A 27300-nucleotide genomic window follows, 5' to 3' on the forward strand; every position below is an offset into this window, starting at 1 on the left:
GAAGCTCATGCTAATTTTCCAGTCTCAAAAAGTTTGGGCTTTAAATGAAATATACTATGTCAAAGGTACCAATCTGCAGTACTGGTGCAGAGTAAGTGTTAAGCCCTAAATGCATCCGTGGGTTGTGTAGTGCTGAAGGGGTAGTATGGAGCGTGGTTTCCTCTATGTGAGGCCAGAGGATGTGGGTGAGGTAGTGTGGCCCTGTAGGCAAACAGGGCAGTGCTGGAAGGCAGAACCTTGAAGGTGCTGGATTGAAGTCTGCAGTTCTTGGAAAGAGTCTCCATGGGCATCTGTCAGTAGGAGGCTTTATCCAAGTCCCTGTGCCTTTAGATGGAGGCCAAATAGCCAAAAAATAGTTTACCACGGTCCAGGTGGCTGAAGTAGTATGGATCAACCAGAAAGTCAAGATGGCGAGAGGCAGGCTCAGAAAAGGAACGCAGCCTGGTGTGGTGGTGCCCATCTGTGATCTCCTTAACTGGGAGGCTGAGACAGGAAGCTAGCAGGTGCAAGACTTAGCAAGACCTTCTTTCAAAATAAGAAATAAAGAGGGGATGTAGCTTGAAGGTAGAATGCCCGTGGGCTCAATCTCTAGTAAAAAAAAAAAAAGAATAAACATAAATAAGAAGGAAAAAAGAGACTTGAGATATGTCAAAGAGTGTGTCTGGGAGAAAGATGCTCACCATTACTTTTATCTGTTTTATATATACATGTAAACTTACAATATATATTGATACCTACTATCCACCAGGCACTGTTGTAGACACTATGGATTAAGCAGCAAGCAAAACAGATGAAAATTGCTGCTTTTGTGAAGCTTATTTGCTAGTTGAGGAAGGATATAACAGCCAAATAAATAAGCAAATGGTGTGGTGCATCAGATCATAATTGCTATATTGCTATAGAGAAAAACAAAGCCATAGAGGAGAGATGAGGAAGTGTGGGACCTTACATGTTTACATATCATGCCCCTACACTTAAGTGAAGAAGTGGCGTTTGAGCCAGCTCCTAAAATGACTTCAGTATGTTAGTCTTATGCTGAGGGAGCCAAGCAACTGAACTTATACTCAGTGGTACATTTCAACTGTATTTAGTTTGTGTCAAAATTTTCTGTCTTGCTGTTTTAAAATTTAATTGCAGTGGGAAATAAATAACGTGTGTGGGATGGAAAAGGAGAGGAGGATGCCATTCTGCAGGTGGGGTGTTTGGAAAGGATAGACCTAAAAGAGATGGTAGAGAAATCCCCTCCTTATTTGCGGGGAGGAAGTCAGGCTAAGTGCAGTTGAGGGCCACAGGTGTGTGACAGGTTGCCATCATGCGAACTCAGGCTATAGAAATTATTTCTGACATCAGTTGACAGTAGAATAATAGGTTTTCTTTTGACAGCAGAAGATTATTACACGGTTGGACTTTAATAAACACTCTTCAAGTCTTTATGTCTGGGAAGCTTAAGCCAAGTTCTTTACATAGCAGCACTAACATTTTATGCTTGTCTGTCTGTTGCAGCTCTGTAGGACACCAACCTCAGAGAGGCAGAAGGGATGGCTAGCTCAGCCCGGGAGCATCTGCTTTTTGTGCGGCGTCGAAATCCCCAGATGCGGTACACGCTGAGTCCAGAGAATCTTCAGAGCCTTGCTGCGCAGAGCTCCATGCCCGAGAACATGACCCTGCAGCGAGCCAACAGCGACACGGACCTGGTGACCTCCGAGAGCCGCTCCAGCCTGACTGCCAGCATGTATGAGTACACGCTGGGCCAAGCCCAGAACCTCATCATCTTCTGGGACATTAAAGAGGAGGTGGACCCCAGTGACTGGATCGGACTTTATCATATAGGTGAGTCGAAGGAATGGACTTGCATGTGGCTGAGAGCACAGATTTTTATGAAGACATTATGCTGTTCTGTCTCTTTTCCTGGCAAAGTATTCTCCCTCTCCTCTCCTCTCCTCTCCTCTCCTCTCCTCTCCTCTCCTCTCCTCTCCTCTTCTCTTCTTTCTCTCTCTCTCTCTCTCTCTCTCTCTCTCTCTCTCTCTCTCTCTCACACACACACACACACACACCACACACACACACACACACACACACACACACACACACACACACACGATGATCCTGGGAATTTTCTTGCTTTGCTTGGGGGAGGAGAGTCAGTTGTACCTTTGCTTAGATGAATTTTATGTTTAGATTCCTACCCAATTAAATGCCAGAACCTGCAGATATTATGGGATTGTCTTTTTAAAACTTCCCATTGCCTTAGATCAGGAGTTCTATTTTGGAATGAGGTGGTTATTAACATAGAGTGTCAATTTTAAACTGGCAAAATATCTAGATTCAGATAAGAGATAGAAAAGTGTTTTGTATCTTAGGTTTCATTAAGAGCAATCTGCAGTCTAACACATCTTTTTTATTTCAAAATTCCTTGAACCTATCCCTGATCAGTTAGGTGAGAAAAGTGTCCTTCTGATGAATGACTTAGAAATAGTTGCTATTTGTTTTAACATAAGCAGTCACAGCTCTGTGTATCTCATTTGCACCTGTTAGTCATAGAAGAGTGAGTGATGAATGAAGTGTGCCTGAAAGTAAAACGTCTCTTTATCTGAAAGCAAAAATCAAAGCCTATGAACTAACCACAAGGAAAATCTAAATCCAACTCCAAAATAAAGAATCTAACATCACCCCAAATTTGAGGACTTTTTCTCTGAATGAAGAAAATTCATTTTGAAATTTAACATCAGATATTTTAATAGAGAGAGATTGTTGCTTTTAATAAATGTAAATTAGAAGCTAACTATCCTTTTTTAATGAATAAATTAATAAAAAAAGACCTATCTACTTATTGCATATAAGAGCTTCTCAGATGGGCAATTTTGCCCCCTAGAGGACGTTTGGAAGTATCTAGAGATGTCTGGTTGTCACAGCTGGGTGGGAGGATGTCAGGCCAAGGGTGCTGCTAAATATCTTGCAGTGTACAATTATCTGGGTCCAGCCGTACGCCACCAGGCCCGGCTCAGAGTTATAATTCTTAAATTAACCCAAAGCTATAGTCAGGAAAGCAGAATTAGGAAATAAGCCTCTTGAAAAATACTAATTTAGCTGAGTGAGTGTGGTGGTGGATACCTGTAATCCCAGTACTTGGGAGACTGAAACAGGAGGATTACATTGTGGCCAGCCTCAGCAACTTAGTGAGGCCCTCTACAAATCAGTGAGGCTCTGTTTCAATAGAAAAAAATAAAATAGGGCTGGGGTTGTGGGTCAGAGATAGAATGCCCCAGGGTTCAGTCCCCAGTACCACACACGTGCACACGCACAAGTGCATGTTGGCTTCCCAGTATGTAACATGTCTCCTCTGCTCCTTTTGGCTACTTTCAAGCTGCTAGAAAACCAAGCTAAAAAGAAACTCATGAAAGTAACCAAAAGGCAGGGCAGCCTCTCAGGCTCAGGAAAGGTCTGTATCTAATGGTCCAGCTGTTAAATAGCCTGTGGTTCAGTTTTGGCCAGTGAGGTATAGGGGGAAGACCTTGGGAGAACTTGGCTTTACAGTGAAAAGCTGGAGCTTTTGTCAAAAGAGTGAGTCTCTTAAGCTTCACATTCTCTTGTATTTGTGACTGGTGGAAGGATATGACGTCCTGGGCTGCTGCATCCACGTAGTACTCATGAGACATCAGTTCAGGGGATAATGAGCAAAGGATGACCAAGCAGAAAGATTAAGAGAAAGCTTGGACTGGCACTAGGAAGCTTATCTCATAAGTGTAGGGAATGTCCTTCTCTTTGTCATCATTAGCGATCCTTTCTGTGCCAATTGTTATTCCCCAGTCTCTAGTGCAGCTAGAAAGATGACAGGAAAAAGAAGGATGGCAACTGCTTCTACAGATACATAGGATGGGACTGTGGGCAGCTGCCTCTGCCGTTAGGCAGAGGGATTAATGCTGTGGGTTTTTTTTTTTGTTGTTGTTGTTTTTTGTTTTTTACTTTGCTGGTCTGGGGATGGAACCCAGGGGCATTCAACCTCCAAGCTACACCCCCTGCCCTATTTTTTAGTCTTTATTTTGAAACAGGGTCTCACTGAGTTGCAAAAGGCCTCACTATATAGCTGAGGAGGTCTGTGAACTGCGATTCTCCTGTCTCATCTTCCCAAATGCTGGGATTACAAGCATGCGTCACCACGCCCAGCTAATGCTGGTTTAATATAGGTTAAAAACCACTAGACTATTTTAAAAGGAAGTAGCGGACATGTGGAAAGCAGTAACTCCAAGCCATGTGGAAATTTTCAGAGGTTGAAAAGAACCAATAACATGATGGGAAGGGTTTTTTGAATGAACAATTAATAACTTAAAATATATGAGTCAGGTTTTTGGGGTACTATCAGATGAAAGTATGTTAGGTGACTAATTTGGAGAGGAGTTAAAAGAGGAAGCATTCTAGGATGGGAAAATATTTTGGGGTTCAGATGTAATCAGAGATCTATAAGGCCATTATGGACAGAAATATTCATAATAAATTTCCTCCCTCCCCTCCTTCCTTCTTTCCTTGTAAGATAAGGTTTCACCTTGTGGCCCAGGCTGTCCTCCAGCTCCTGGGCTCAAGGGGTCCTCCCACCTCAGCCTCCAGAATAGTTGGGACTCCAGGTGCACCCCTCCACACCCAGATCCATAATAACTTCTCTCTAGGGCTCCGTGAAGTACACGTGCTGGGAATCTAGGTTTCATAACAATAGCGCGCATGTCAGGAATAGCTTCAGATTTCTATACCTCTTGGTAGGAGGCAGCCGCTCCCCTTCAGTTGTGTCCTGAGAAGCTAGACTGTTTCCTAGCAACTTCTGCTTTTATTTATGGAACAGAAAGATGGTCTCTATAGGAATAAGTCCCAAAGGAGGAGGAATTTTGTGGGACATGGGGCTGTGAGGCTTGGCTTGTTGGCACAATCTGTGTTTTGATTGTGTTTCTCTTGGCTTACATTTTCTTCTGAAGTTTGAGTTTTGTTTTTGTTTGGCTAATTGTTAATAATATTTTGCATGGTATGAAATACTCCAGATGACCTTTATCACTGCTGATCTGAATGAAAAATATATCCACCTAGATGAGAACAATTAAAATATTAAAGGCATTTTAATTAGTACATAGATTCTATTGGAAATACACAGAAAAAATGTTGAAAATATCAAAGCACTATTTGCAGAAACTTTGGGTGTGAACATGGCTCTCAAAACATGCTAATTATGTTCTCCCTCCACAAAGTCTCACCCCCATGAGGTTTCTAGAACTGATCACATTGCAGGTAGTTTTCAGAAATCACTAGGTTTATAATGTATTGTTGGTCTCCAAGATTAGAATTGACCCCTCAGAAACCTAAGAGTGTGCCGGAGCCAGCCGGCAAGAGTAGGGGTTCTGAAGTGAGGCGTGAGGATGAAGAGTTTTTAACTCTAACGTGGGGGAGCCGCCAGCCTACTATCTCTACTGGTCAACCCCTGTTCGTGGGTCAATATTTCCTACAGGTCGACGACTATGCCTGGGTCAGTATTCTCTATTGCGCGGACACTCCTGGCCAACGCAGCTTCTGAGTCAATCTCGTCTTTATTGTGCCGACGCCGACTTTGTTTTTCCAGCAGTATTTATACACAGCTACAAGTTAATCAACATTCTCGTGCTACCACCACCAGAATACAATAAAGACCAATACAAAACACATACCTTACAGATAGGCCTATCAGTACCCTTGTGTCATCACCACCTGATCCTCTCTCAGACCTCTTTGAACTTTCCATAACCCCAAACCTTCTTGACTCTGGGCGAAGGACAGTCAGCTGCGTCAGAGACACCAATCTAGGGGAAGGCCTTAATGGCTCCCAACGGGGGGGCGGGGGGGGGCTCACTTGCCTCTCTCTAAACTCACTAAACAAAAAGACCCGAATTCTCACCTTGTGCAAAAACACTTAGGATACCTAACACAAACAGCTTTTTATGAAAAACTAAAGGCAAACAATTTAAAGAGGAGGCAGAACGTAGTATTACATTCATTTCAGGCTCACTATCCAATTTGCCTTAACCTTTGATCTTATGCATATTTCTTTGGCTATTCAAAAGAAAAACACTTGAAAAGGCTTAATTTGCCACTTCTTATTTGTAGGCAACTTCAGATTCGTAACAGAACTTGAAAAATGTGCGTTGTGAACATTAAAAGTATATACTGTGCTGTGTCCTACTTAATGCAGATCTACAAAATGTTATTGATCTGAGGCTAGATAAGATGCGTTTTCAACATGTAAATAAATGTACGGTTTCCTTCATTCAGAAACTCTTGCTATGAAAAAAAATTTCTCTTGAACTACGTAATGTTTATTGATATAGTTATTTCATATTCTGGCTCAAGCTTCTTAGATTGCTTTGGATCAAAAACAAGTAAGTAATTCACCAGTTTGTCTGTACCACTTTTAGTATCCTTCTGTGTCCATGCATTGATCATATCTCCAAAGATTAATAGCAGGACAGATCTATTTTGACCTTTAATCTTTAAAAAGTACCATGACCAATTGTTATGACAATTTTAATATTTCTTTGCATTTGGATAGTAAAATAAAGTAAGATTGCAATAGTGAGCCAAGGCATTAAGATAATTTATTTTAGAGCTTTAAGATTTCAAAGTATAAGCAAATCTTTTATAAAGAAAGAAGAAGGAAGGAAGGAAGGAAAGAAGGAAGGGAAAGAGGGAGAGAGGGACAGACAGCAGAATGGTGATAACCTACAGCTTTTTTCTTTTCTTTTTTTTTTTTCTTTTTTTGGTGGTACTGGGGTCCCTGGAAGCCCTTCTACCTCCGGGCTACACTCCCAGACCTATTTTATATTTTTATTTGGAAACAGGGTCTCCTAAGCCAGCGCGCGCAGCTGGCTTCGAACCTGCGCGATCCTCCTGTCTCTGCCTCCCAAGCGCGGGGATTACAAGCGTGCGCCACCACACCCGGCATACCCTACAGCTTTTTGAGGGCAGTATCAAGATTGAAATTTAAGTGTCCTGTGTTGTGGTCTTTCTTTTTTTTCCTCCTGTTCTTGGAAATGTTGTGAAATGTTTTTAATCCTTAGTTATTTGCTTATTGCTTTCTTAATTATCATTTGTATTGTTAATTCTTTGCAAGTTATTCAATTACAAAAAACCTGAGTAGACATTCCTCAAAATTATACATACAACCAGGGTGTGGTGGTGCATGCTTATAATCTCAGTACTTGGGAGGCTGAGTGAGGCTCAAAAAAAAAGAAAAAAGAAAAAAAAGAAAAAGAAAAACACAAAAAGGTTTTACTTTTTTACTTTTTAGTATTGATGAAGGTGTAAAAGCAAAGGAAGTACATCCACACTGTTGGTGGGAAGATAAATTAGGATAGCCACTGGAAAACAGTACAGAGATTCCTCAAAAATTAAATATATAGCTACCATATGATCCAGAAATCCCACTTCTAGCTCTCTTTCTAAAGGAAGTGAAAGCCATATGTTGAAGCAGTGTCTGTGATCCAGTCTTACTGCAGGGTGATTCACAGTGGCCAAGATATGGCAGCACCCTGCGTGTCCCTCAACCCAGACAGAGAGACTGTATATACACAATGGAACACTATTGAGTCACAAAAACGAATGGAATCCTGTCATTTGTTGCAACATGGGTGAACCCAGAGGGCATTATGTTAAGTGATGTAAACATTGATTAAGAAAACAACAACAACAATAAACCAAGTAGTTATCTATCCTGACCTCAATTTAAGCAATGGTGTTAGAAAAAGTTTGCTGCACTAGGCATTTTTCTTCCTAACATGCGTTAACTGTTAACGGGTGACTTTTGTCTTGTGAACTACACAGGAACATCACAAGCAGAACACTTTGAGAAGAAGCTCTGGGTCACCAGCACAATAAGATTAGTAAACTCAGTGAATGACAAGCAGAATGACTTTGGACAATGTAATCTTTTTATTTATTTTTCTTTTTATGTTTTGGTACTGAGATTGAACCTGCAATGTAATCTTTTTAAACCTCAGCTTCTTTTGTAAAAACATGAGTAAGAAAACCAATAATATAATGTGGATTAGATGAGATCATGTGTATAAAACTCTTAGAAAGGCACCTAGATTTATTGTAAGTTCCTGTCATTATTGTGGCTGATAATATGAATAAAAATAGTAAAATAAATCATTTTAACTGGTGGTCTGAAGCTGCAGTATAGACTTATCCACTGAATAAATTCACAAGAACATTTTTCTAGATTAAAGTAAAACAGTGGGCTACTTCTGCTTACAGAAAACAAAATTCATTTATTTGAAAGAGGGCTTCATAAACTAAATAAGCACTAGCAGTGCATTGGCACATGCCTGTAATCCCAATACTTGGGGAGATTGAGATAGGAGGATTGCAGGTTTGAGGCTAGCCTCAGCAACTTAGTGAGACCCTGTTTCAAAATAAAAAATGATATAGGGCTGAAAATTAACTCAGAGGTAGAATGACCCTGGGTTCAATCCCTAGCACCAAAAAGAATAAATAATAGAGTATTTTAATTTCAGTATTATATATTTCTAAATCAATATATTTTCCAAGGTGATAGAAAAACTATAATAAATCAAATGGAAAATAGAATTAATGTACTAGGTATTTCATTTTCAGAATAACTATCAAATACAGGTTGTGTGCTATTTTCTTAGGCTCTTTTCATATTTTTTACATGATTCCTGCCAAATAAAAATTATTTTAGTTCATATATATAATTTTTTTGTGGTACTGGAGATGGAGCCCTTCTACCTCCGGGCTATACTCACACTCCTAGACCTATTTTATATTCGAACCTGCACCATCCTCCTGTCTCTGCCTCCCAAGTGCAGGGATTATGAGTGTGCGCCGCCACATGCCTGGCCTTATATTTAATTTTTAAAAAATGCTTGTGGAAAATAAGAGCATTGAATATGAACTTTGGTTTTGGAACAACATAACTCTAAGGTTCTTTTTGTTATGTAAATCAGTCAAGTTAGGTAAGTAACTAACCCTGAATCCCTAGTGGCTGAACACAAAAAAAGGTTATTTATTGGTATTGCCATATATATGTCCAATGTGAGTGGGCAGGGGTCTCAATTTATACTTTCACTTAGGGACTCAGGCTTATCACCTTCTTTATTATTTCCACACTGGATTATAAAGCCCCAATCATTTTATCATTATGTTACCTGGAACACATGGCCTCCTTGGGCAGGTGTCAGGGGAAGATAGCTGGACACTCTCATACCAGCTCCTAAATGCTTTGGCACCAAGGTGACCCCTTTTGCTTCTGCCCAGATCCTTTTTATGTAGCATTGTTAGTATGAACGAACTGGGAACTGAGAAGCTCTTGGCTATTCATACAGTCGTCAATGTCTGTCATAGTAGACGTGTCTTGCTAACAACGTGTCTGGTCATCTGATCTGTTCCAACACTTAATACATCCTTGCATGGTCACTGCAAGAATACATACTAGGGTTAGAAAGTTTATTTTGACCGGTCACGGTGGCACATGCCTGTTATGCCAGTACTTGTGTTATGGTCTTTTATACTTGTATACATCCATCTTCTTAGAGATGATGATCTATGGTTGAGAAACTCACACACAGGCTAGGAGGCAGCTGCTTGCCACTCTAACCTTATTAAAAATATAACAATTATATTTCTCACTGTGCTATTACAACAAAGAAGTCTTTATGTGTAAAAATAAAGGTAACTTCGTGGGGAAAGCTTTGGAGAAGCTAGGTAAATTTCACATAGTAATCTACAAGAATACCAAACCTTGCAGTTTTTCTGCTAGGCAAAACTCCAAGTCTCTGGGCAAAACTCCAAGTTTCACTGAGTCCCATCCTCAGGATATCTCAAGCTACATCCAAGGCCAGTCTTAGTTCTCGGAATTTGGTAACTAGCCTCTCAGAAAACACATTATGAGTCAGGGTCCCTTCATATTTCGGAGGCTGAAGCAGAAGGGTTCAGGTTAGAGGACAGCCTCTGGAAGGAGTGAGTCCCTAAGCAACCTAGCAAGACCCTGTTTCAAAACAAAAAAAAAATTGGGCCGGAGGGCAGTGTTAAATCCCCAGTATATTTCCCCCTGCCACATACACACACACACAGAATGAAGACAAGGAAAAAGAAAGTATATACTTTGCAAGGTGTTCAGAGACACCTGAGTGGATATGCCAAGGCCAGTACCATTGTGGAAGCCAAATAGCAGATAGTGGAATCTGAATTCACATCATCACATTGGTGTCCCAGACCATCACAGATATTCTCCTTTTTCTTTTTTTTTTTTTATGACACGAGTCATGGAACCCAGGGTTATTCTACCTTTGAGCTATGTCCCCATTCTTAGCCCTATTTTGTTTTTATTTTGAAACAGGGTCTTACTAGTTTGATGAGAGTCTCACTGCTTGTTGAGGCTGGATGTGAACCTGCAATCCTCCTGTCTGCCTCCCAAGTACTGGGACTACAAGCATACACCACCAGGTCTGGCTACAAATCTTTTTGTTAATATGCATGTTGAAGATTTGGTTCACAGCAGAGTCCATGTATTCAAAACAGTTATGAGAGACTCCCATAGATATTTGGTAGCTTTTTGAAAATTGTGTGGGTCTGTGTTCTAGTTTCCAAAGAAGCTGAATATACTTCACCGCTCAGCACATTGGTTGCAAGCCACTAAAATACCATTCTTCTAGCTATTGATTGAGATGATCTTTACTTACTATCTGGTTATTCTGGAAATATTCCTTAAGTCCTCACTCTCTCCCACCCATGCTGATTTGTGTCACTTAAAAGAGGCTTAGTCATAATTAATAAATGTTAGATAATATCCATAAATATTTTGTGTAGAGTTAAGATAGTATTGGCATGAAGTCTAGAAATTCTTCATTCTGATAAAACCCATTAGTAATTCACAAAATACTTAACCAGACATGCTAATTCTGTAGTGTTATAATTAGCCATCCATACTTTCCTAAGGACTAAATAGTGGGTACACCTATAAAGAATCATATTTATAATGTCATGTTTTTATTCTCATGTTTGTATTCAAGTCTGTTTTGTCTGCCATCAATTGCTGTATTGTTTTTTGAGGTTAGTTTTGCTCCGTGTACCTTTCCCCACTGATTTTCTTTCATTCATTGGCATGCTTTAGGTTTGTCTTCTGGACTTAATCTATAGCTTTTTTATTCTTAAATTGAGCATCTTTTTAAAATTTTTAGTGTTTTATATGTGCTGTTATTTCTGATGTATTTGGACTCACTCCTATATATTATTTATTTTCTATGTATCATGCCTTTTCTTTGTTATTTTCTCTACTTTTATATCTTCCATTGGAATTATGGTTTTCTTTACTTCTCATTTCCACATTCTACCTATGTTTGTTTGGAAGCTAAACATTATTTTATTACTGTTGTCCTTTGAACTTTTGACATGCATAATTGAGTTAACAAAAGCTATAATGAATCAGTATCTTTTATAAATGCTTCAAATTGTTCAAGAGTCTTTTTTTTGCATGTGTGTGTAGTACTGGGGATTGAATCCAGGGGCATTCTACTTCAGAGCTACACCTCTCACCCTATTTTATTCTTTAATTTGGAACAGAGTCTCACTGAGTTGCAGAGGGACATGCCAAGTTGCTGAGCCTGACCATGAACCTGTCATCCTCCTGTCAGCCTCAAGTACTGGGATTACAAGTGTGTGCCTCCACACCTGACTTCAAAAATCATTTTATTCCAGTGACCTCCCTCCCTATCTTCCCTTTTATTGCTGACAACTTTTAATTTTATCTTGTTTTAAATCCCTTTCTCCAAGCCTGGCATGGTGGTGCATGCTTGTAAGCCCAGCATTCGGGAGGCTGAGACTGGAGGTTCGTGGTTCACCAACAGCCTCAGCTACTTAGTGAGGCCCTTTGCAACTCAGTGAAACCCTGTTTCAAAATAAAGAATAAAAAAAATAGGGCAGGGAGTGTATCTCAGAAATCAAATGCCCCTGGTTCCATCCCCAGACCTGCAAAAAAAATTCCCTTTCTCCACATTGTTCATTACTATTATTGTTATACTTTTTTCATATACATGGCTTGTTTCAGTTAGACAGTCTGCATGACAAACCTGCATTAAATAGTGGCTTAAAACGATCTATTGGAGAAAAATAATTTAAAGATTATAAACAAAACAAAAACGGACTTACGTGAATCAGCAGCATTAGAAATGGGTTTGATTTTCTTACAAAATATGTACACACAGTAAAAGTCACACTATAAAATAAATGGAAGCACATAAAAGAACATTAAAATTTAATTTAAAAATCCTTGATGATTTACAGAGCCAATCCTTTCCTTTTTTCTGGTTATTGTAGGTCTTGAAAAGAGGTATCATGCAGACCCACAGTGTCCCCTTCACTTTCTCCAGTGGGCTTTCTCCTCAGTGGCTCCTGGCTTTTTCCATCTCATTTTGCACCATCTATTTCATCATTATCTATGAAGTTGAGGCCTTCAGCTAGCCTTCCATAGAATCTTTGCGTTCTAGTAGAGCTGTGATAACTATCGTAGTCATTCTGTTTATTTCCATCAATTGTTTCCACAGTTTTGATGACATTGTTGTTGAATTGCTGAATAAATATGAACTCCCTTCACAACAATGGACACTTTTTATGGACTTCAGAGACACTATATTGAGCAGCTCAGATTTCTGAGCTATTTTAAGTTGTGGAAACCAGAGTATTTAACTCAGTTTTTTGGTTTTGGTACTGGGGATGTAACACAGGGACATTCTGTCTCTGAACTATGCTCTCAGTCCTTTTTTTTTAAACAAGGTCTTGCTAAATTGCCAAGGCCCTTCCTAAGTTTCTGAGGCTATCATTGAATCTGCAATTCTTCTGTCTCAGCCTCCCAAGTGCTGGGATTACAAGTGGAAAATACCATACTCAATTAACTCAGATTTAATAGTATCTTTAGGGATTTTTTCCAAGCTTTTGTAGTTTTGTCTTTCATACTTATTTTATTTAGTGTCTGAATTAAAAAACTCCCAACATATGCTCATTGAGAAAGCCTGATTTTTCACTTTTTACATTAAAATTTTTAATGTAGCCAAATACCATTCTCCTTTCTCAATGTACTATAGTTCACAGGATTATTACCAGAACTATACTAATGCCTTGTTTACAAATCACTTGAGCTGGGTAGAGTACAGGGCATCCATTGAGCTCAGTATCAACCGACAAATCGAGTGGTGAAGGGGGTGGTTTTGGTGTGGGAGAATGGACATTCCTAGATTCAGATTCTGGTTCTGCTACTTAGGTGGTGCATGAGAGATTTATTGAATCATTCTGAGCTTCGTTTTCTTCATATACAAAATGAGAATAATACCAACTTCATAAAATTGTAGGGAAGAGGAAAGAAGATAGCATTTATGATTTTGTGGAAATGGGTAGCTGCTACCCAGGAGGTAGCCACCCCCAAGCCCCAGGCAAGCATTTGTGGAAATCCTACTATTGCCACTAGGCAATAAGATAGAAATATGAATTCACTCACAGTTTAGTTGGGTGAGATATAGGTAGGAAAGAAGAACAGTAATCACAATGCAACATGTTCAGAATAATATTGAAGGCCACAGGAGAATGGAGAAGAATGAAAGACCTGCCTGAGATGACGGGTCCAGAAATAATAGGATGAGTGGTGAAAAGTTTGCACCGAGAAGGTGATATTTGGACTTAGCTCGAAATAGGTGTAGGGTGTGTGTGTGTGTGTGTGTGTGTGTGTGTGTGTGTGTGAACACAAAAACATGTCATTTTAGGCACAGCAATTGGGTCTGCACATCCTAGGTTTTCTTCCTACATGGCTTGAATAAGCTCTTCTTGAAGGCTGTACTCCCTGCCCCCATCCCTCTTCTGCACAGGACATTATTGTGCATTTCAGCATCTGTATATTTTTTGACAGGATACTCTTTTTTATGGTACTAGGGATTGAACCCAAGCATTTTATGTCTGAACTACACCCCTGCCCCTATTTTATTTTGAAACAGGATTTCATTATGTTGATGAGGGTGACCTCAAACCTGAGATCCTCGTGTCTCAGACTCCTAAATAATGGGGTAACAGGTGTGCGCCACCACACCCAGTTGACAGGATATTCTTTTTATTCTGAATCCTTTTAGATAGAATCCACTTTTGATGCCTGCTCCCTAGGAATTCTGTCCTATAACTGTTTCAGGGCTGATTATACTGTGTTATCATTTGTCTTTTTCTACATTTGTTGTTTCAGTTGTACTTTTAACTCCTTGTGTCCTGTTCATGTATATGTTACTCACCCTATCCTGCTTTCTATGTTATGTTATCCACTAAGATTAATTAATTGTATTAAAGACTAGATTTCAGGTGAAAGTTACTATTATATAAAATACTTTTATTGAAGTATTATTTCAAATTGTATTGCATATTATGGAATTCTAATCTTTTTTGTGGTACTGGCTATGAAACCCAGGGGCATTCTAATTTGGAGCTACACCCCCAGCCCTTGTTTATTTTTTGTTTTCTTCTTTTGATTGATGTTCCATTGTATGGATATACCATGTTTTATTTTTAAATTTTATTTTCTTGGTGCACTATATTCTCACATCATAATGTGGATCATATTCGCATAGTACTTGGTGATCTATCCCCCCCACACTTCTTTTTCTTCCCTCCCAAAACTGAGTGTCCAGGTTAATACTGTTATATTCACATATATACACATATGCAATTGATTAACCTCATTTCATTGATTAACCTCAGCCTTCTTCCTCCCCTACCCATCCTTTCTAGCTTTGCTGAGGTTTCCCCTCCATTATCTGGAGTCTCTCTGGTATCTTTAATATTCCCTAGCTTGAGCATATTAGAGAAAACATATGTCCCTTCTATTTCTGTGCTTGACTAATCTCATTAACATAATGTTCTCCAGGTCTTTCCATCTTTTTGTTCTTCTTTATTGCTGAGTAGAATTTTTGTGTATATTTCCCATAATTTTGCAATCCATTCATCTGTTGATGGAGAGATAGGTTGGTTCCATATTTTGGCTATTGCAAATTGTGCTGCTTTGAACATGGTATGTACATGTTACTCTAATTATCTGATTTCAACCCCTTTGGAATCTTACAAGTAATAATACCAATTTTTTTTTTTTTTTTTTTTTTTGCTGGTCTGGGGATGGAACTTAGGGGCATTCGACCTCCAAGCTACATCCCCTGCCCTATTTTTTATTCTTTCTTTTTTATTTTTATTTATTTATTTTGGTGGTACTGGGGATGGAACCGTTCTACCTCCGGGATACACTCCCAGACCTATTTTATATTTTTGGAAACAGGGTCTTTTAAGCCAGTTAGGCTGGCTTCGAACCTGCATGATTGTCCTGTCTCCACCTCCCAAGCGTGGGGATTCCAATCATTAACCACCACGCCTGGCTATTATTTATTTTTTGAAATAGGATCTCACTAAGTTGCGGAGGGCCTCACTAAGTAGCTGAGGCTGTCCACAAACCACGATCCTCCAGTCTCAGCCTCCTAAATGCTGGGATTGCAAGTGTGTGCCACCACGCCCGGCTAATAATACCAATTTTTAACAACAACAAAAAATATTAGTTTTCTAGCACTCCACTCAGGCAATGAATCACACGATAGACCAGAAAGCTCAAAGTCCCTGATGAATGCTGACCTGTAACCTTGCTCAAGTGAGCAGTTGCAGAGGGTCATGTGCACAGGACAGTTCACCTTCTTTATAGCCTTGAAGCGTCTCAGAAATGACAGGTCTGGGCAATGAAAGTGAAAAAAAGAAAAAAAAAAGGCTGTTGCAGAGCCCAAAACTGAGAATTTAACCTTCTGCAGATGTTCGCTAAATTTCTGAAGCTTTCCTTTTTACATGGAATATTTCATCATATCAAAAATATGCCTCAGCCTTACACTTGAAGGAAAAAAATCTACTTGGATACTGTGCAAAGATATATAATAAATAATTAGAATTCCACTAGTCAATGTAAACTCTCAGTTGGAAATTTCAGTGTTTTGGTTTTTTATTCATTATTCGATAATATATTTCTTCTAATGTTAGAGCTCACTGCCATAATTACAATCCCAAAAAGAAGTGCTTATTTTTGCAGAGTAAAAGGTTGATCATTTCTAGTTGCATCATTAATTTCATAATAGCATTTTCTTGTATTAGAAGCATAATAGTTACATTAATAGTAGATATTTGGGTACATGTTTCAGAATGGTCAAAATGCCACAGATATTCTTCATGACAAGTAAGACACAACTTTCAGAAAAACACCTAGGACTGCTTAGAAAAGAATGAGAAATAATAACAACAGCAACAAAAAGAATATAAAACAGTATTCACACTGAATTCAGGGGGAAACATAATTCCTACCACCACCACCAGCAACAAAATCCAAACTATCATTAAAAACTAAAGTTCAACTCAAACTAGCTGCGTGTGTCACATTTTTTCTTTTAGGGCATGCACTCTAGGCTTAGCATGGCCCCTGTGCAGCTTATGATTGTTCTTTTTCTGCATCTTTCCTCTTACACTCAGTGAGTTTGTGTGGCTCTACTGGACTGTGTTAAATGGGCATTTGCTGGGCCTCCTCTGAACATTTCATCTTTGAAGATTGTAGTAATACAATGATTCATTTATTTTAATAGAAATTTAATTTATACATTTTTCTAGTTTTTATATCACTGTTTAAAATATTTCCCCAATACTTATCGTGTCTGAACCATAGGTCAGTGAAAAGGGTTATTTTTTAAGCTGTTATTTTTTTTCAGGTGACTTTTATTATCAAATCTACAGAAGTACTTTTTGTCCAGTCTCTTATGTTTCTTTTTTAGTGCAGTGCCCCTTCCTTGGGATTTTAAATATGCAGGGCTGAGTCCCTGCTTATATTAGTGCTTGGTATAGGAAAGATTGAGATGATCTAATAAGATTGTAAATAGCACAAACGTTTCTTTGCTTAGAAGTTTAAACCTATTTATCTTTTTCTAAACTGTAACTGATATAATTTTTTGTTTTCTAAATATAGATGTGACTAATACCCAAGGGTATCCATGAGCTGAAAAATAGTTCAACAAATTTTCTTCAGTGTGTCTTGATTGTATATGGAGAATTCTGATTTATAAGTGGTTACTTAACTAGAACCCCTCTGTCCCTGCTATTTATTGAAACTCTGCTTTTGTAAGTCCACAATAACTTCAGAAAGTCAGATATCAGACCCTCTGACCATCTTCTCCTTCCTTCCCCCTAGTCTTTGATGCTGTTTGCTGTGTGTGTGTGTGTGTGTGTGTGTGTGTGTGTGTGTGTGTGTGTTTTCTAGGATTGAACCACCCAGGGATATTCAACCTTCAAGCTACATCTCCAGCCCTTTTTAATTTTTGAAATAGGATCTCACTAGGTTGCTGAGAGTCTTGCTATGTTGCTGAGGTTGTCCTTGAACCTGTGATCCTCCTGTCTCAGCCTCCCAAGCACTGGAATTACAGACATGCACCACCATGACCAGATGCCCTCTTTTTTGGAGTCTTGTTTCTTCATGTTTTCTCTTTATTGAAACTTCTTTCTTTCCTTATTCTTTAAACATTCAGGCTTTATTGTGGATTTTCTTTATTAAAAATACTCATCTTCTTGTATGACTTCCTTCACTCCCAGTCTTCAGCTAGTTTAGCTGGGAAGCCTCATCTCACCAGGGCGGGCTGGAGCAATTTTTTTCCTGGTTCACAGAAGCCAACCCTATACACCATGCAGCTTTGCATCCTGTGCCTTATGATGGCAACATGAGGTCAGCCTGTGATGGGAACCTTTACACCAAGGAAGCAGCAAATACTTCACAGCACTGTTCTCCGTGACAGAGACCCAGGGCACCCCACACCACTGTCTAGTCCCCATCTCTGTCTAAAGCTCTTAAGATCAATGTCCTCTCACTTCTTAAACTCAGTTTCACATGGAGTGACATGCCAAGCCAGCTTTTCTTGACTTCCCTAAAATGCTATTTTGTCAAAATTTTGATTCCCAGTCTACTTTTAACCTTCATATCTGATCTGCTGATTGGTGATATAAGTTCATAGATGGCAGTATTTCCAGCACTCTTGCCTCTATTGGTTCTCATGTTGTTTAGGTGTTTATTACTAACTTCCTCAGGAATTTCAGCCTAGTCCAATCCATGATCCCTGTCACTGCCAAATATTTACTTAAAAAAATGTTTATTTTCTCCAGGCACTAAGCTAAATGCTTTGCTCATGTAATCTTTAAAACAACCTTGAAGAGGTGATATCAGTCATTTAGGACTCATTAATGACAAATGGTCCTCCAAGTCAACAGGGGCCCACCTGGAGGTAGGTGGTGTCAATGCAGTGCAAGCTAAGATGGGGAGGAGGATGGATGTTGAGGATTGCAGATGTCTCCATGAGGTAGGTATCAGTTCCTCCATATTATGGCGGAATGAAGAGACCAAGCATTTAATGAACTTCTCCAAGCTTCTCCAGTTAGACAATATGAGTTGAAATTTTACTGAACTTGAAGTATGTCTTCTGTGAATTTTCCTGTCATAAACTTCCCAATGCATGTGGTGTAAGATATGGTCAAGCATTTATGCTGTGTTCTGAAGTAGATAACATAGACCTATATTTAAATCTCTGCTCTGCCATTGGCAGATGTCCATATATGTCCTAAATTAACACTGGCAAGTTGCTTACCTTTGCCTCAAAACAATATCAGTTACATAGGAAAAATAATATCCTTAATAGGACTTTTATGCACACATATAATGTGCTTGGGAACAGGACTTGGTTTAATATGAACATAAGAGCAGGGTGTGGTGGCATTTGCCTATGATCCTAGAACATGGGAGGCTGAGACAGGAGGATCTTAGGTTTGAGAATAGCCTCAGCAACTTTGTGAGACCCTCAGAAACTGAGTGAGACCCTGTACCAAGTAAAAAAATAAAAATAAAAAACGTCTGGTGAGAGTATAGCTTAGAGGTAGAATGCCCCTGGATTCAATCCTTAGTACCACAAAATGATAAAAATCTTAAATTGAAACATTGTAAATCAAACATTTAATACACCTAAGCCCCTAAATACTATTGTTTATCCTAGCCTCCCTTAAATATTTTCAGAAAACTTTCAATAGCCTAACATTATCTAAAAATTGTTTTATAATGAAAAGTTGAAAATCTCATGTAACTCACTATATTAAAAGTGAAACAAGAATGGTTATATGGGTATGCTTTTTTAGTATTACAAAGTTGAAAAATTGTTAAATTGTAATTGAATCATTGTAAATTGAGGAGTATCTGTAAAAGAAATGTTAACTCTGATAATGATGATGAAACTGTCTACTTGTGCAAGACAGGTATATTTTTCTATTTACTGTATTGCCAAGTGTGACTCGTTTACTTTTGGATACTTACGAAGTTAAAAATACTATAATAGAAAAAGACTTAAAAAAAGGAAAATGTGTTGATGGAAATTGTATTTCAAGGATTAATTGCATCATGTTAAGAGGTACAAGAACCTTAACATGCAAGTATATTAAAATGGAACTTTGTATGGATCAGAATCAACTGAGACCAAGGTGAAAGATAACTTCCTCCAATTCCAAACTGAGATGCTAGAGCACCCAAGCAGGACCGAGGGTGCTGAAGGTCCAGAATTATTCTTGTGGCCTTTACCTGGCCACCAGGGGAGAGGAGCTGTTGATTGGATGGTGGGTTTCTTTGAGGTCGGTGTTCTGGAGAGTACACACATACTAGAGAGAGGCGGGAACTTCCCTCCCCGTCATGTGGAGTGAGGGCCTACCGAGGGCACTGCTCCAGGAGCTTCAGGAGTGTTGCCTTGAGCACGAGGTGTCTGCCCCGCTCTGGAGGGCTCTCAATGTGAGCTGCTGTGGCTGGAATTCAGCCAGAGGGGGCTGGGTTGACATGGCCTGCGTTGCTTGAGTAGGATCAAGAATACATGTTTTTTGTGGACCAGGTGTGAGGGTTTTCCCACAGCGAGCTGGTGTGGGTCATTGTGACACCTGCTCCCAAGAGCACCTGGAGGAACTGATGTGACTGCGGGGGCCATCAGGGGCAGGATGGAAGGACTTGTCTGGATGAGGCAGAGTGGCTTCTGGAGGCCATGGGCTTGAAGTAGAGGGGCATCTGGATCGTGTCAAGGAGATTGCAGATGTGAATCTTTTGAAATAGGGTCTCTCGGGAGCTCAGGAAGGGCAGAGAGGGAGAGGGAGAAAAAGTGGGAGAAGGAGAGAAGAGAAATATTCTGCCCCCTGAGAATTCCAGCACCAGACTGCAGCAGATTCAGTTCAAACAGAACTTCTACTTCTCCTCCCATCTCTCCTCCTCCCTACCACCCCGATCCTCAGAAACTGTCAGGAAACAGAGAATCCAGCATTTCTCTTCAAGGGCTTTCTGCCTTTTAAACCAGCCTGAGCTAAGGGAGAGGTGATTTTATTTTAACTTTTATTTAAAATCACAGTGTGAGGTTTTGGCCATCACACAGAACTAGACATTTTCTTTACAGACATGAGCATTTTTGTGACTTCATGTGACCAAAGGTCTTTTCTTTATCTCAGAATGATCAGAAGTCAAAGCGTCTGCTTTTTCATCCAGTGACGAATGAAGAACCTGTTCAAGGGAGCACTGTAGAATGAGCAGCAGGGTAAAAGAAAATTGTTTAAAGTGGTATCCCACAAGCCCTCTTTTTTCAGGGTCATAGTTCACTAAGTATCCAGGTGTAAAATTTGTATTAGAAAATATGAGGTAGAACATTGTCTTTGGACTTCAAGTAGAGAAGACATTAAATATGTCGAGATTTGTTTGGCTTTATTTTTCATGCTGGAAATTGAGATGTTACAGGAGTGGATGTCAGGCATAGGTTCACCACGGTGAAGATTCAGAGGTGATGGAGACGTTTAGCTAATGCGGTCAGGTCAGCTGGGGTTTCAGTGGTACTGTTGGGGGAATTGTGGCCTCTCCTTGGTCTGGTCGAGCTGGCTTACAGCTGTGTTTGAGTCTCCTGGAGAGAACCACTTTTGAAGAAATATTCATGTGGCATCAGACTCTGAAGTATTTATGGAAAAGCAAAACATTTCACTCAAAAGCAGCAAAGGAGAGAAAACCAGGAGACTGTCTTCTCAGTGCTTTTGATTACTTTTTATTAGTGGGAGACAGCTGAGCATGGAGGGACCTGCGGGGTAGTGACCATCGCCAATGAATACACAGGGCAGGACCTGCCTCGGTCCTGGAGGTATGATGCTCAGGTTAGTGGATATGAGGGCACATGTCACTAAGAATGGTGTCAACTTTCCTGTAGAGAGCAGCACTAGACAGGCTAAGAGAAGGGAGGTCTGGGATGAGTGAGCTGTGTAACCATGGTAAACCTCAAAGAATAAAGGGAATGCTCTAAATTAGAGAGTAGACCAGGAAGCAGGGTGGAGGGTTAATGGTTCTAGTCTGTCCTTCAATTTATCCATGGCAGCATTTTTATATTGCTTTAATGTTTAGAGAAATCTTTCACTAACATTATTTCATGTAATTCTTGTGGCAACTATCCACCATGTTAACTTTACCACCTGATGGCAGAAACCAGAGAAAGATATTAAACAGGTTGAGCTGCTTATCCAGGTCCAATAGAAAGGGAAAGAACTTAGACGTAAGTTTTCTTATACTTTCTGAATTCAAAGGACCTTTTTTTCAGTGTACTAGCCTTCAGCGCTGTATTCAAATGGGAGAAAGGATTTCAGATAATTTATGACAATATTCTAAAACTTAATAGTAATGATATTTACTTATTTATTGTGGTAGTATAATTAATTACTAGAATGTAATTATAATTACATTCTAGCAATTATATTCTAATTACATGCTAGTAATAATTGAACTCAGGCACATTCTACCTCTGAGATACACCCTCAGCCCTATTTTATTTCTTATTTTGGAATAGGAATTTACTAAGTTGTGTAGGTTCTCGCTAAGTTGAAGAGACTGGCTGTGAACCTGTGGTCCTCTTGTTTCGATCTCCCAAGTACTGGGATTATAAGTGTGTGCACCCTTGCCCATTTGGAAATGTGTTTATTTTATTTTTATTATTTTTTATTTTTTGGTGGTACTGGGGTTCCTGGAAACCCTTCTGCCTCCCGGCTACACTCCCAGACCTATTTTCTATTTTATTTGGAAACAGGGGCTCTTAAGCCAGCGCGGCTGGCTTCGAACCTGCACGATCCTCCTGTCTCCACCTCCCAAGCGCGGGGATTACAAGCGTGCACCACCACACCCGGCTAATGTGTTTATTTTTAAGGTTGACTTCTATTTTTAGCAAGAAATCCATTAATAGTCTAAGACAAACTTGTAAATGAAAAGAGTAAACATTTGAAAACATCAAATACATAGTAGTAACAAGATGTGACAGTGATTGTGAAGGGGAGGGATGATCAGGACTCACTGCTCCAAGACTTACTGGCCAAAACCTAGGGCTCAGGATATGATTCATTCTGTAAATTTTGTTCTTAAATGTCATGTGGCTAAGTGTTGACCTCATGACTGGATTATAAGTGCTGTGGCCAAGGACTGCATTTTAAATAATTCAGGTGTCATGGATTGAATTGTGATCCTCCCTCAAAATCATGTGCTAAAGTTCTAACCCCAGTACCTCTAAAGGTGTCCTTTACTAGAGGTGGGGTCTTTACAGAGGTTATCAGGTTAAAATGAGGTCTTTACAACAGGCCTTAATCCCACATGATGGTCATCCTTATGAAAAAGAGAAACCCCACGTGCACATGAAGATATCTGTTAGTCAAGGAGAGAGGCCTGGAACAGATTCTCCCCTGCAGCTCTCAGAAGAAGACAAACCTGTTGCAGGGGATTGGTTGGGGGGGAAAGGTGTGTGGTGTGAAATAATCCCCCACCACCACCAGACACACAGAGACAAACAGAAAAACCGTGGATTCTTGTCCTAAGCTAAGAATAAGTATTCATCGCTTGGACAGCTGCTGAAGATTTAAAGAAGTTTATTAAAAAGGTAGAAATATAGAGATAGTTACAGCCCTGTGCCAGAGAGGGGCACAGGGGGGCAATTCGAATGAAAATGCCAAAGAACTCCAGTTTACTGAGTTTTTATCCTGTTTAAGTCCAGCAGGTCCCTTTGATTTTTGGAGATCATGTTATACCTTATCGCCAGCCCCTGCTCTGCTTCTGTTATCTCTCCAGCTGGGTTTATGGCCTGAAAGGGGGAAACATCTCTGTCTTCAAACACAGGCCCAGATTTATGGCCGGAGGGGGAGGCATCTCTATCTTCAAACATAGGCCCCCAAACTGTGTTAAATTGTTCTTAGGAATGCAAGGACATGTTGGCTAACCCTGGCTTTCTTAGTAAAGAAGATATGTTTCAAGGTTGGACATCTTTCCCAGGATTGATACATTAATACTTTTTAAACTCTCTTCCCAATACCAGTACAAAACCCACTAATACCTTGGTTTTGGGCTTCTAGCCTCCTGAACTATATAAATTGACACATTTATGTTGTTGAAGATACCCCGTTTGTGGGACTTTATTATTGCAACTCTTGCAAATGGATGCAGTAAATTTTTGTTTAAATACTGGGAACATGAATACCATGGTCTTCTTCCAGTGTAATTTTGATCAAAGTCATTCCAAATTTCCAGCTAAAAATGCTTCCCCATGAGCTTTGAGACCTTCAATGGCTGCTGCCCCATCTCTCTCCACTTCATGATTCTTCCCCTACCCCAGTTTCAGCTGCTCAGCTGGGGTCCCTTCCCACATCTCCTTTCATGAACAGTGCCCTAGATGTCTGGGCTTTATCACCCTGTGTCATGGTGAGGGCCTGCCTTCTTTGCACAAGGCCTTTGTATGGAATTAGGACTGCTTTTTAAAACTTCTGCTTTGTAGGATTTTTTCTTTTTTACTTCTTCTGACCAAAAAAGAATTGCTACCTTTAGAAATGGTAGCACCCTCAAAAAAGAAAGAGCACTGTTTGAATTCCCCCACAGAGCCCGGCCCTTAATTAAAAGATGATGCTGCCTCCAGCTGAGCCCATCCCCGGATGGCATTTGGAGGTCAGGATCTGTGTCTGTCCGGGTGGGCTCACAGTTCTCATGGTTCTCAGCACACTGTTATTACCATCTGTGGGTGTGTTAGACATCCACTGTCCACTGTGGTTGCCTTGAGATTACACACTGGTCGTGTCTTAATCATGAATGAATGCCCGGTAACTATATCCAATTCAAACTCACTAAACATTTGTCAACTCCATGAGTATTTTAAGAGAACTGAGAGTCTCTGTCCTGTAGGCTGAATTGCCATTTGAATTCTTGGTATGGTGCACCTGAAATGCCCTTCTAGTCTTTAGATTCAGAATCTTGTTGATTTGGAGAATACTTTTAGTCCTGGACTAGCTCTCCCAGACTTTGTGGATCTTAGTCCTAGAGAGCATAAGAATTATTTTTAATGGTTTAAGTACTGATCTGACCAGACACAGCACACTGACCTAAATATTTCCCTCTTCTTGATCTATTTGAGAGTTAAATTGGATACATATAATTTTCTAGAATTCATTCTATGTTTAAGTCCCTGTGTATACTTTTAAGTTTTGCTCTCTATGATTGCATGATTTTATTTTAAATATGGCTGCCAACCCACTGGCCAGTAGGTCCTGCTGGGCAGTATTATTCTTCTCATCACTTGGAGGATGACTCTGCCTGAATGCACTTGTTTCCATTTGTAACACATGTGTTACATTTCTTTTTTTCTCCTGAAGGGCGAGAGGATGCAATAATGATGATGTGTACATACCCTTGAGTCCACACGTGGGAACACAGGGAGGAGTAGGAGCAGCCTTTCCCTTCTCCCATGATCCAATCCTGCACCCCATGCTGCCACCTACATTCCGAGACACATCTGCACTGGCCGTTGAGAGTAGCTATTTTGAGGAGTCTTTTGCTCTTCTAGGAGAAACACGTAACTAAAACTCATTTGTTGACCCTTTAGCAATCTCAGGTTGATGAACCCCAAACTCTACAAACCAGGAAATTGACTCTAGCAAACCTTTCAGGATGGTTGTACTAGTTTTTGTGGGCTATACACAATCTCTTCCTTGAAGGGACTTATTATTTAACGGATTCAGGATGGTGGCTCAAATCAAAGCTAGTATTCTGAGGTTAAGGCATGAACTTCTATTAAATCTTCTGGCACCGTGACATTCTATATTTCTGCATCTGTGCCTCCAGGCTCCTTATGGGACTTCCCCACTGAAACAGGATGTACAAAATGGACACACTTGGTATAGATGGCCAGACATGCTCTGAGGGCCTCTGCCCTAAGATTAAAGGAAACCTTTGAGTCAGCTGGAAGATTTCTGAAACTTTGAGAGAGCTCAAAAGAATAAGCGATCCTGGGAACTTTAGAGCTATGGCCAGGTTTGAGCATGGCTGGCTGGCTGGATGCATCAGAAGAAACTGCACCAAACTATAGTCTAACAAGTGGAGGAGCTGGTAAGTCTAACCTAGACAGAGAACCATACAATTTAAGTTTTAGGTGCTAGAGGGATTGAGCTCATGTGTTTATCTTCTTTTACATTTTCATCAGTAAGAGAGAGGTTCCATTTTTATGGCCAATTAGTGCAAATATCAGAACTAAAATGCAGGTCTCTGGATTTGTGAGTCTTCTCTTTGTTCTCTGTTGATGTTGCATTCTCTGTTTTTCAGAATCTTTCTAGCCAGGCATTATGTTTGGTGGCATTTTGATAAATGGACTCTTTTTTTTTTTTGCAGTACTGGGGGTTGAACCCAGGGGCCTTATACCTCTGGGCTATACCTCCAGGCCTATTTTATATTTTATTTGAAACAAGGTCTCACTAAGTTGCAGAGTCTAAGTTGCTGAGGCTGGCTGTGAACTTGTGATACTTCTGTCTTAGCCTCACAAGTACTGGGATTGCAAGTGTGCACCACTAACCCTGGCATGGACTCTATCTTTTAAAATATACTGTTATTGGTGCATTGTAGTTATACACCACAGTGAGGTTCCGAGTGGTACAAACACACATGCACACGGCACTCAGTGCTTTCCTCCAGATTCTATCTCATCCTTCCAGCCCATCCCCCATGCATGTAGTGACATTGTTTAAGAACAAAATAAACAAAAGTGTATAAACACTTTTATCATGGCCAACTGTAACCTACCAACTTCTAATAACTAGCTTAATAAATTCTCCCCAAACAGTTAACAACAGTTTCCAGCACACCACTGATTGTAGTCTCCTGCCCACTCTTTCTGTCATCGTTGGTAAGAGAAGGGCCTGTTTCATTGATTAGTTCAGTTCAGATGAGCCCAGCATCTTCTGGATTCTATTCTCTCTGTCAGGCTAATTTTCTTAAGTTAACAGGTGGTAGTAAGTGCTGGATTCTAAGAGAGGGTGTTTATTTTGGTTCTAAAGCATTTTGAAACTGTTGTGCTGTGGGACTTAAGTTTTCCTGTTCATAAAATTCTGCATCTTGAGAGAAAATCAAGTGGAGGGTATAGATCCTTTCTCATTCATTCATTCATTCATTCATCCATCCATTTCTTTTTGATCACTGCATCCAACCCATTATGACATTCTTCGCTGTCCATTTTGGTTTTAGAGGCTGGAGGGAAGAAAATATTGCAAAAGTGTCATAAAAACCATGGCTGCTTAAAGAATAACAAATTTAAGAGCTGGGGAGCACTTTTATAGATAATAAGAAACTGAGTGCTGAGTCAAGTGCTGAGAAAAACCAGGCTAGGTGAGGATCCAGGAGCAAAATTTTATTAGGGCATCTGACAACAGACTGGCTGAGTCCCAGATGACGTCAGCAACAAAGGACAGGGTGGGATTGTTATTTATAGGGGAAGGGTCTGAAAAGCCCCTGAGGACCCACAAAGTGCTGGAGGCTAAAACCAGCGGGGATCAGTTTCAGTGAAAGCAGATGAGTTCTGCTGGTCTCACTGTTAGGTTATCCTTAGCCCAGCACACCCCCACAAAGAAACAGACTAGAAAAGGACAAAGGGCAACTGTCCTGTCGGTGGGGTGGGGTGGGAAGTTGCTGCAGCCAGTTACTTTCCAGGCTCTGTTGTGATCAGATCATATCTTCCTAACCCTGAGAAACTGACAGAAGTCTGCACATGATCACATGGCTATTTGGAGTCATGGCTGCGATGGGAATTTGTGATTCCCCATACTCCAGTGTTCTTTCCATTACACCATCATGACTAATAGTGCCCCTGTCACATTCTGAGAAGGGGGGTGGAATATAGCATATGTCAC

The 27300-nt window shown here is 40.1% G+C and overlaps 1 protein-coding gene across 1 annotated transcript in view; it reads left to right on the forward strand.

The window, feature by feature from the left end:
- Nucleotides 1-1538: 1538 nt before the first annotated feature.
- Nucleotides 1539-27300, forward strand: part of HECW2 (HECT, C2 and WW domain containing E3 ubiquitin protein ligase 2) — a gene marked incomplete at both ends in the record, with an annotated part of 238319 nt that continues 212557 nt past the window's right edge. Inside the window, one exon of the mRNA XM_080690058.1 lies at nt 1539-1830. Within this exon, the coding sequence (XP_080546184.1) occupies nt 1539-1830 (292 nt within the window). The remainder of the gene's footprint in view (nt 1831-27300) is intronic.

This window comes from Muscardinus avellanarius (assembly GCF_963383645.1).
Source record: "Muscardinus avellanarius genome assembly, chromosome: 2".
Lineage (NCBI taxonomy): Eukaryota > Metazoa > Chordata > Mammalia > Rodentia > Gliridae > Muscardinus > Muscardinus avellanarius.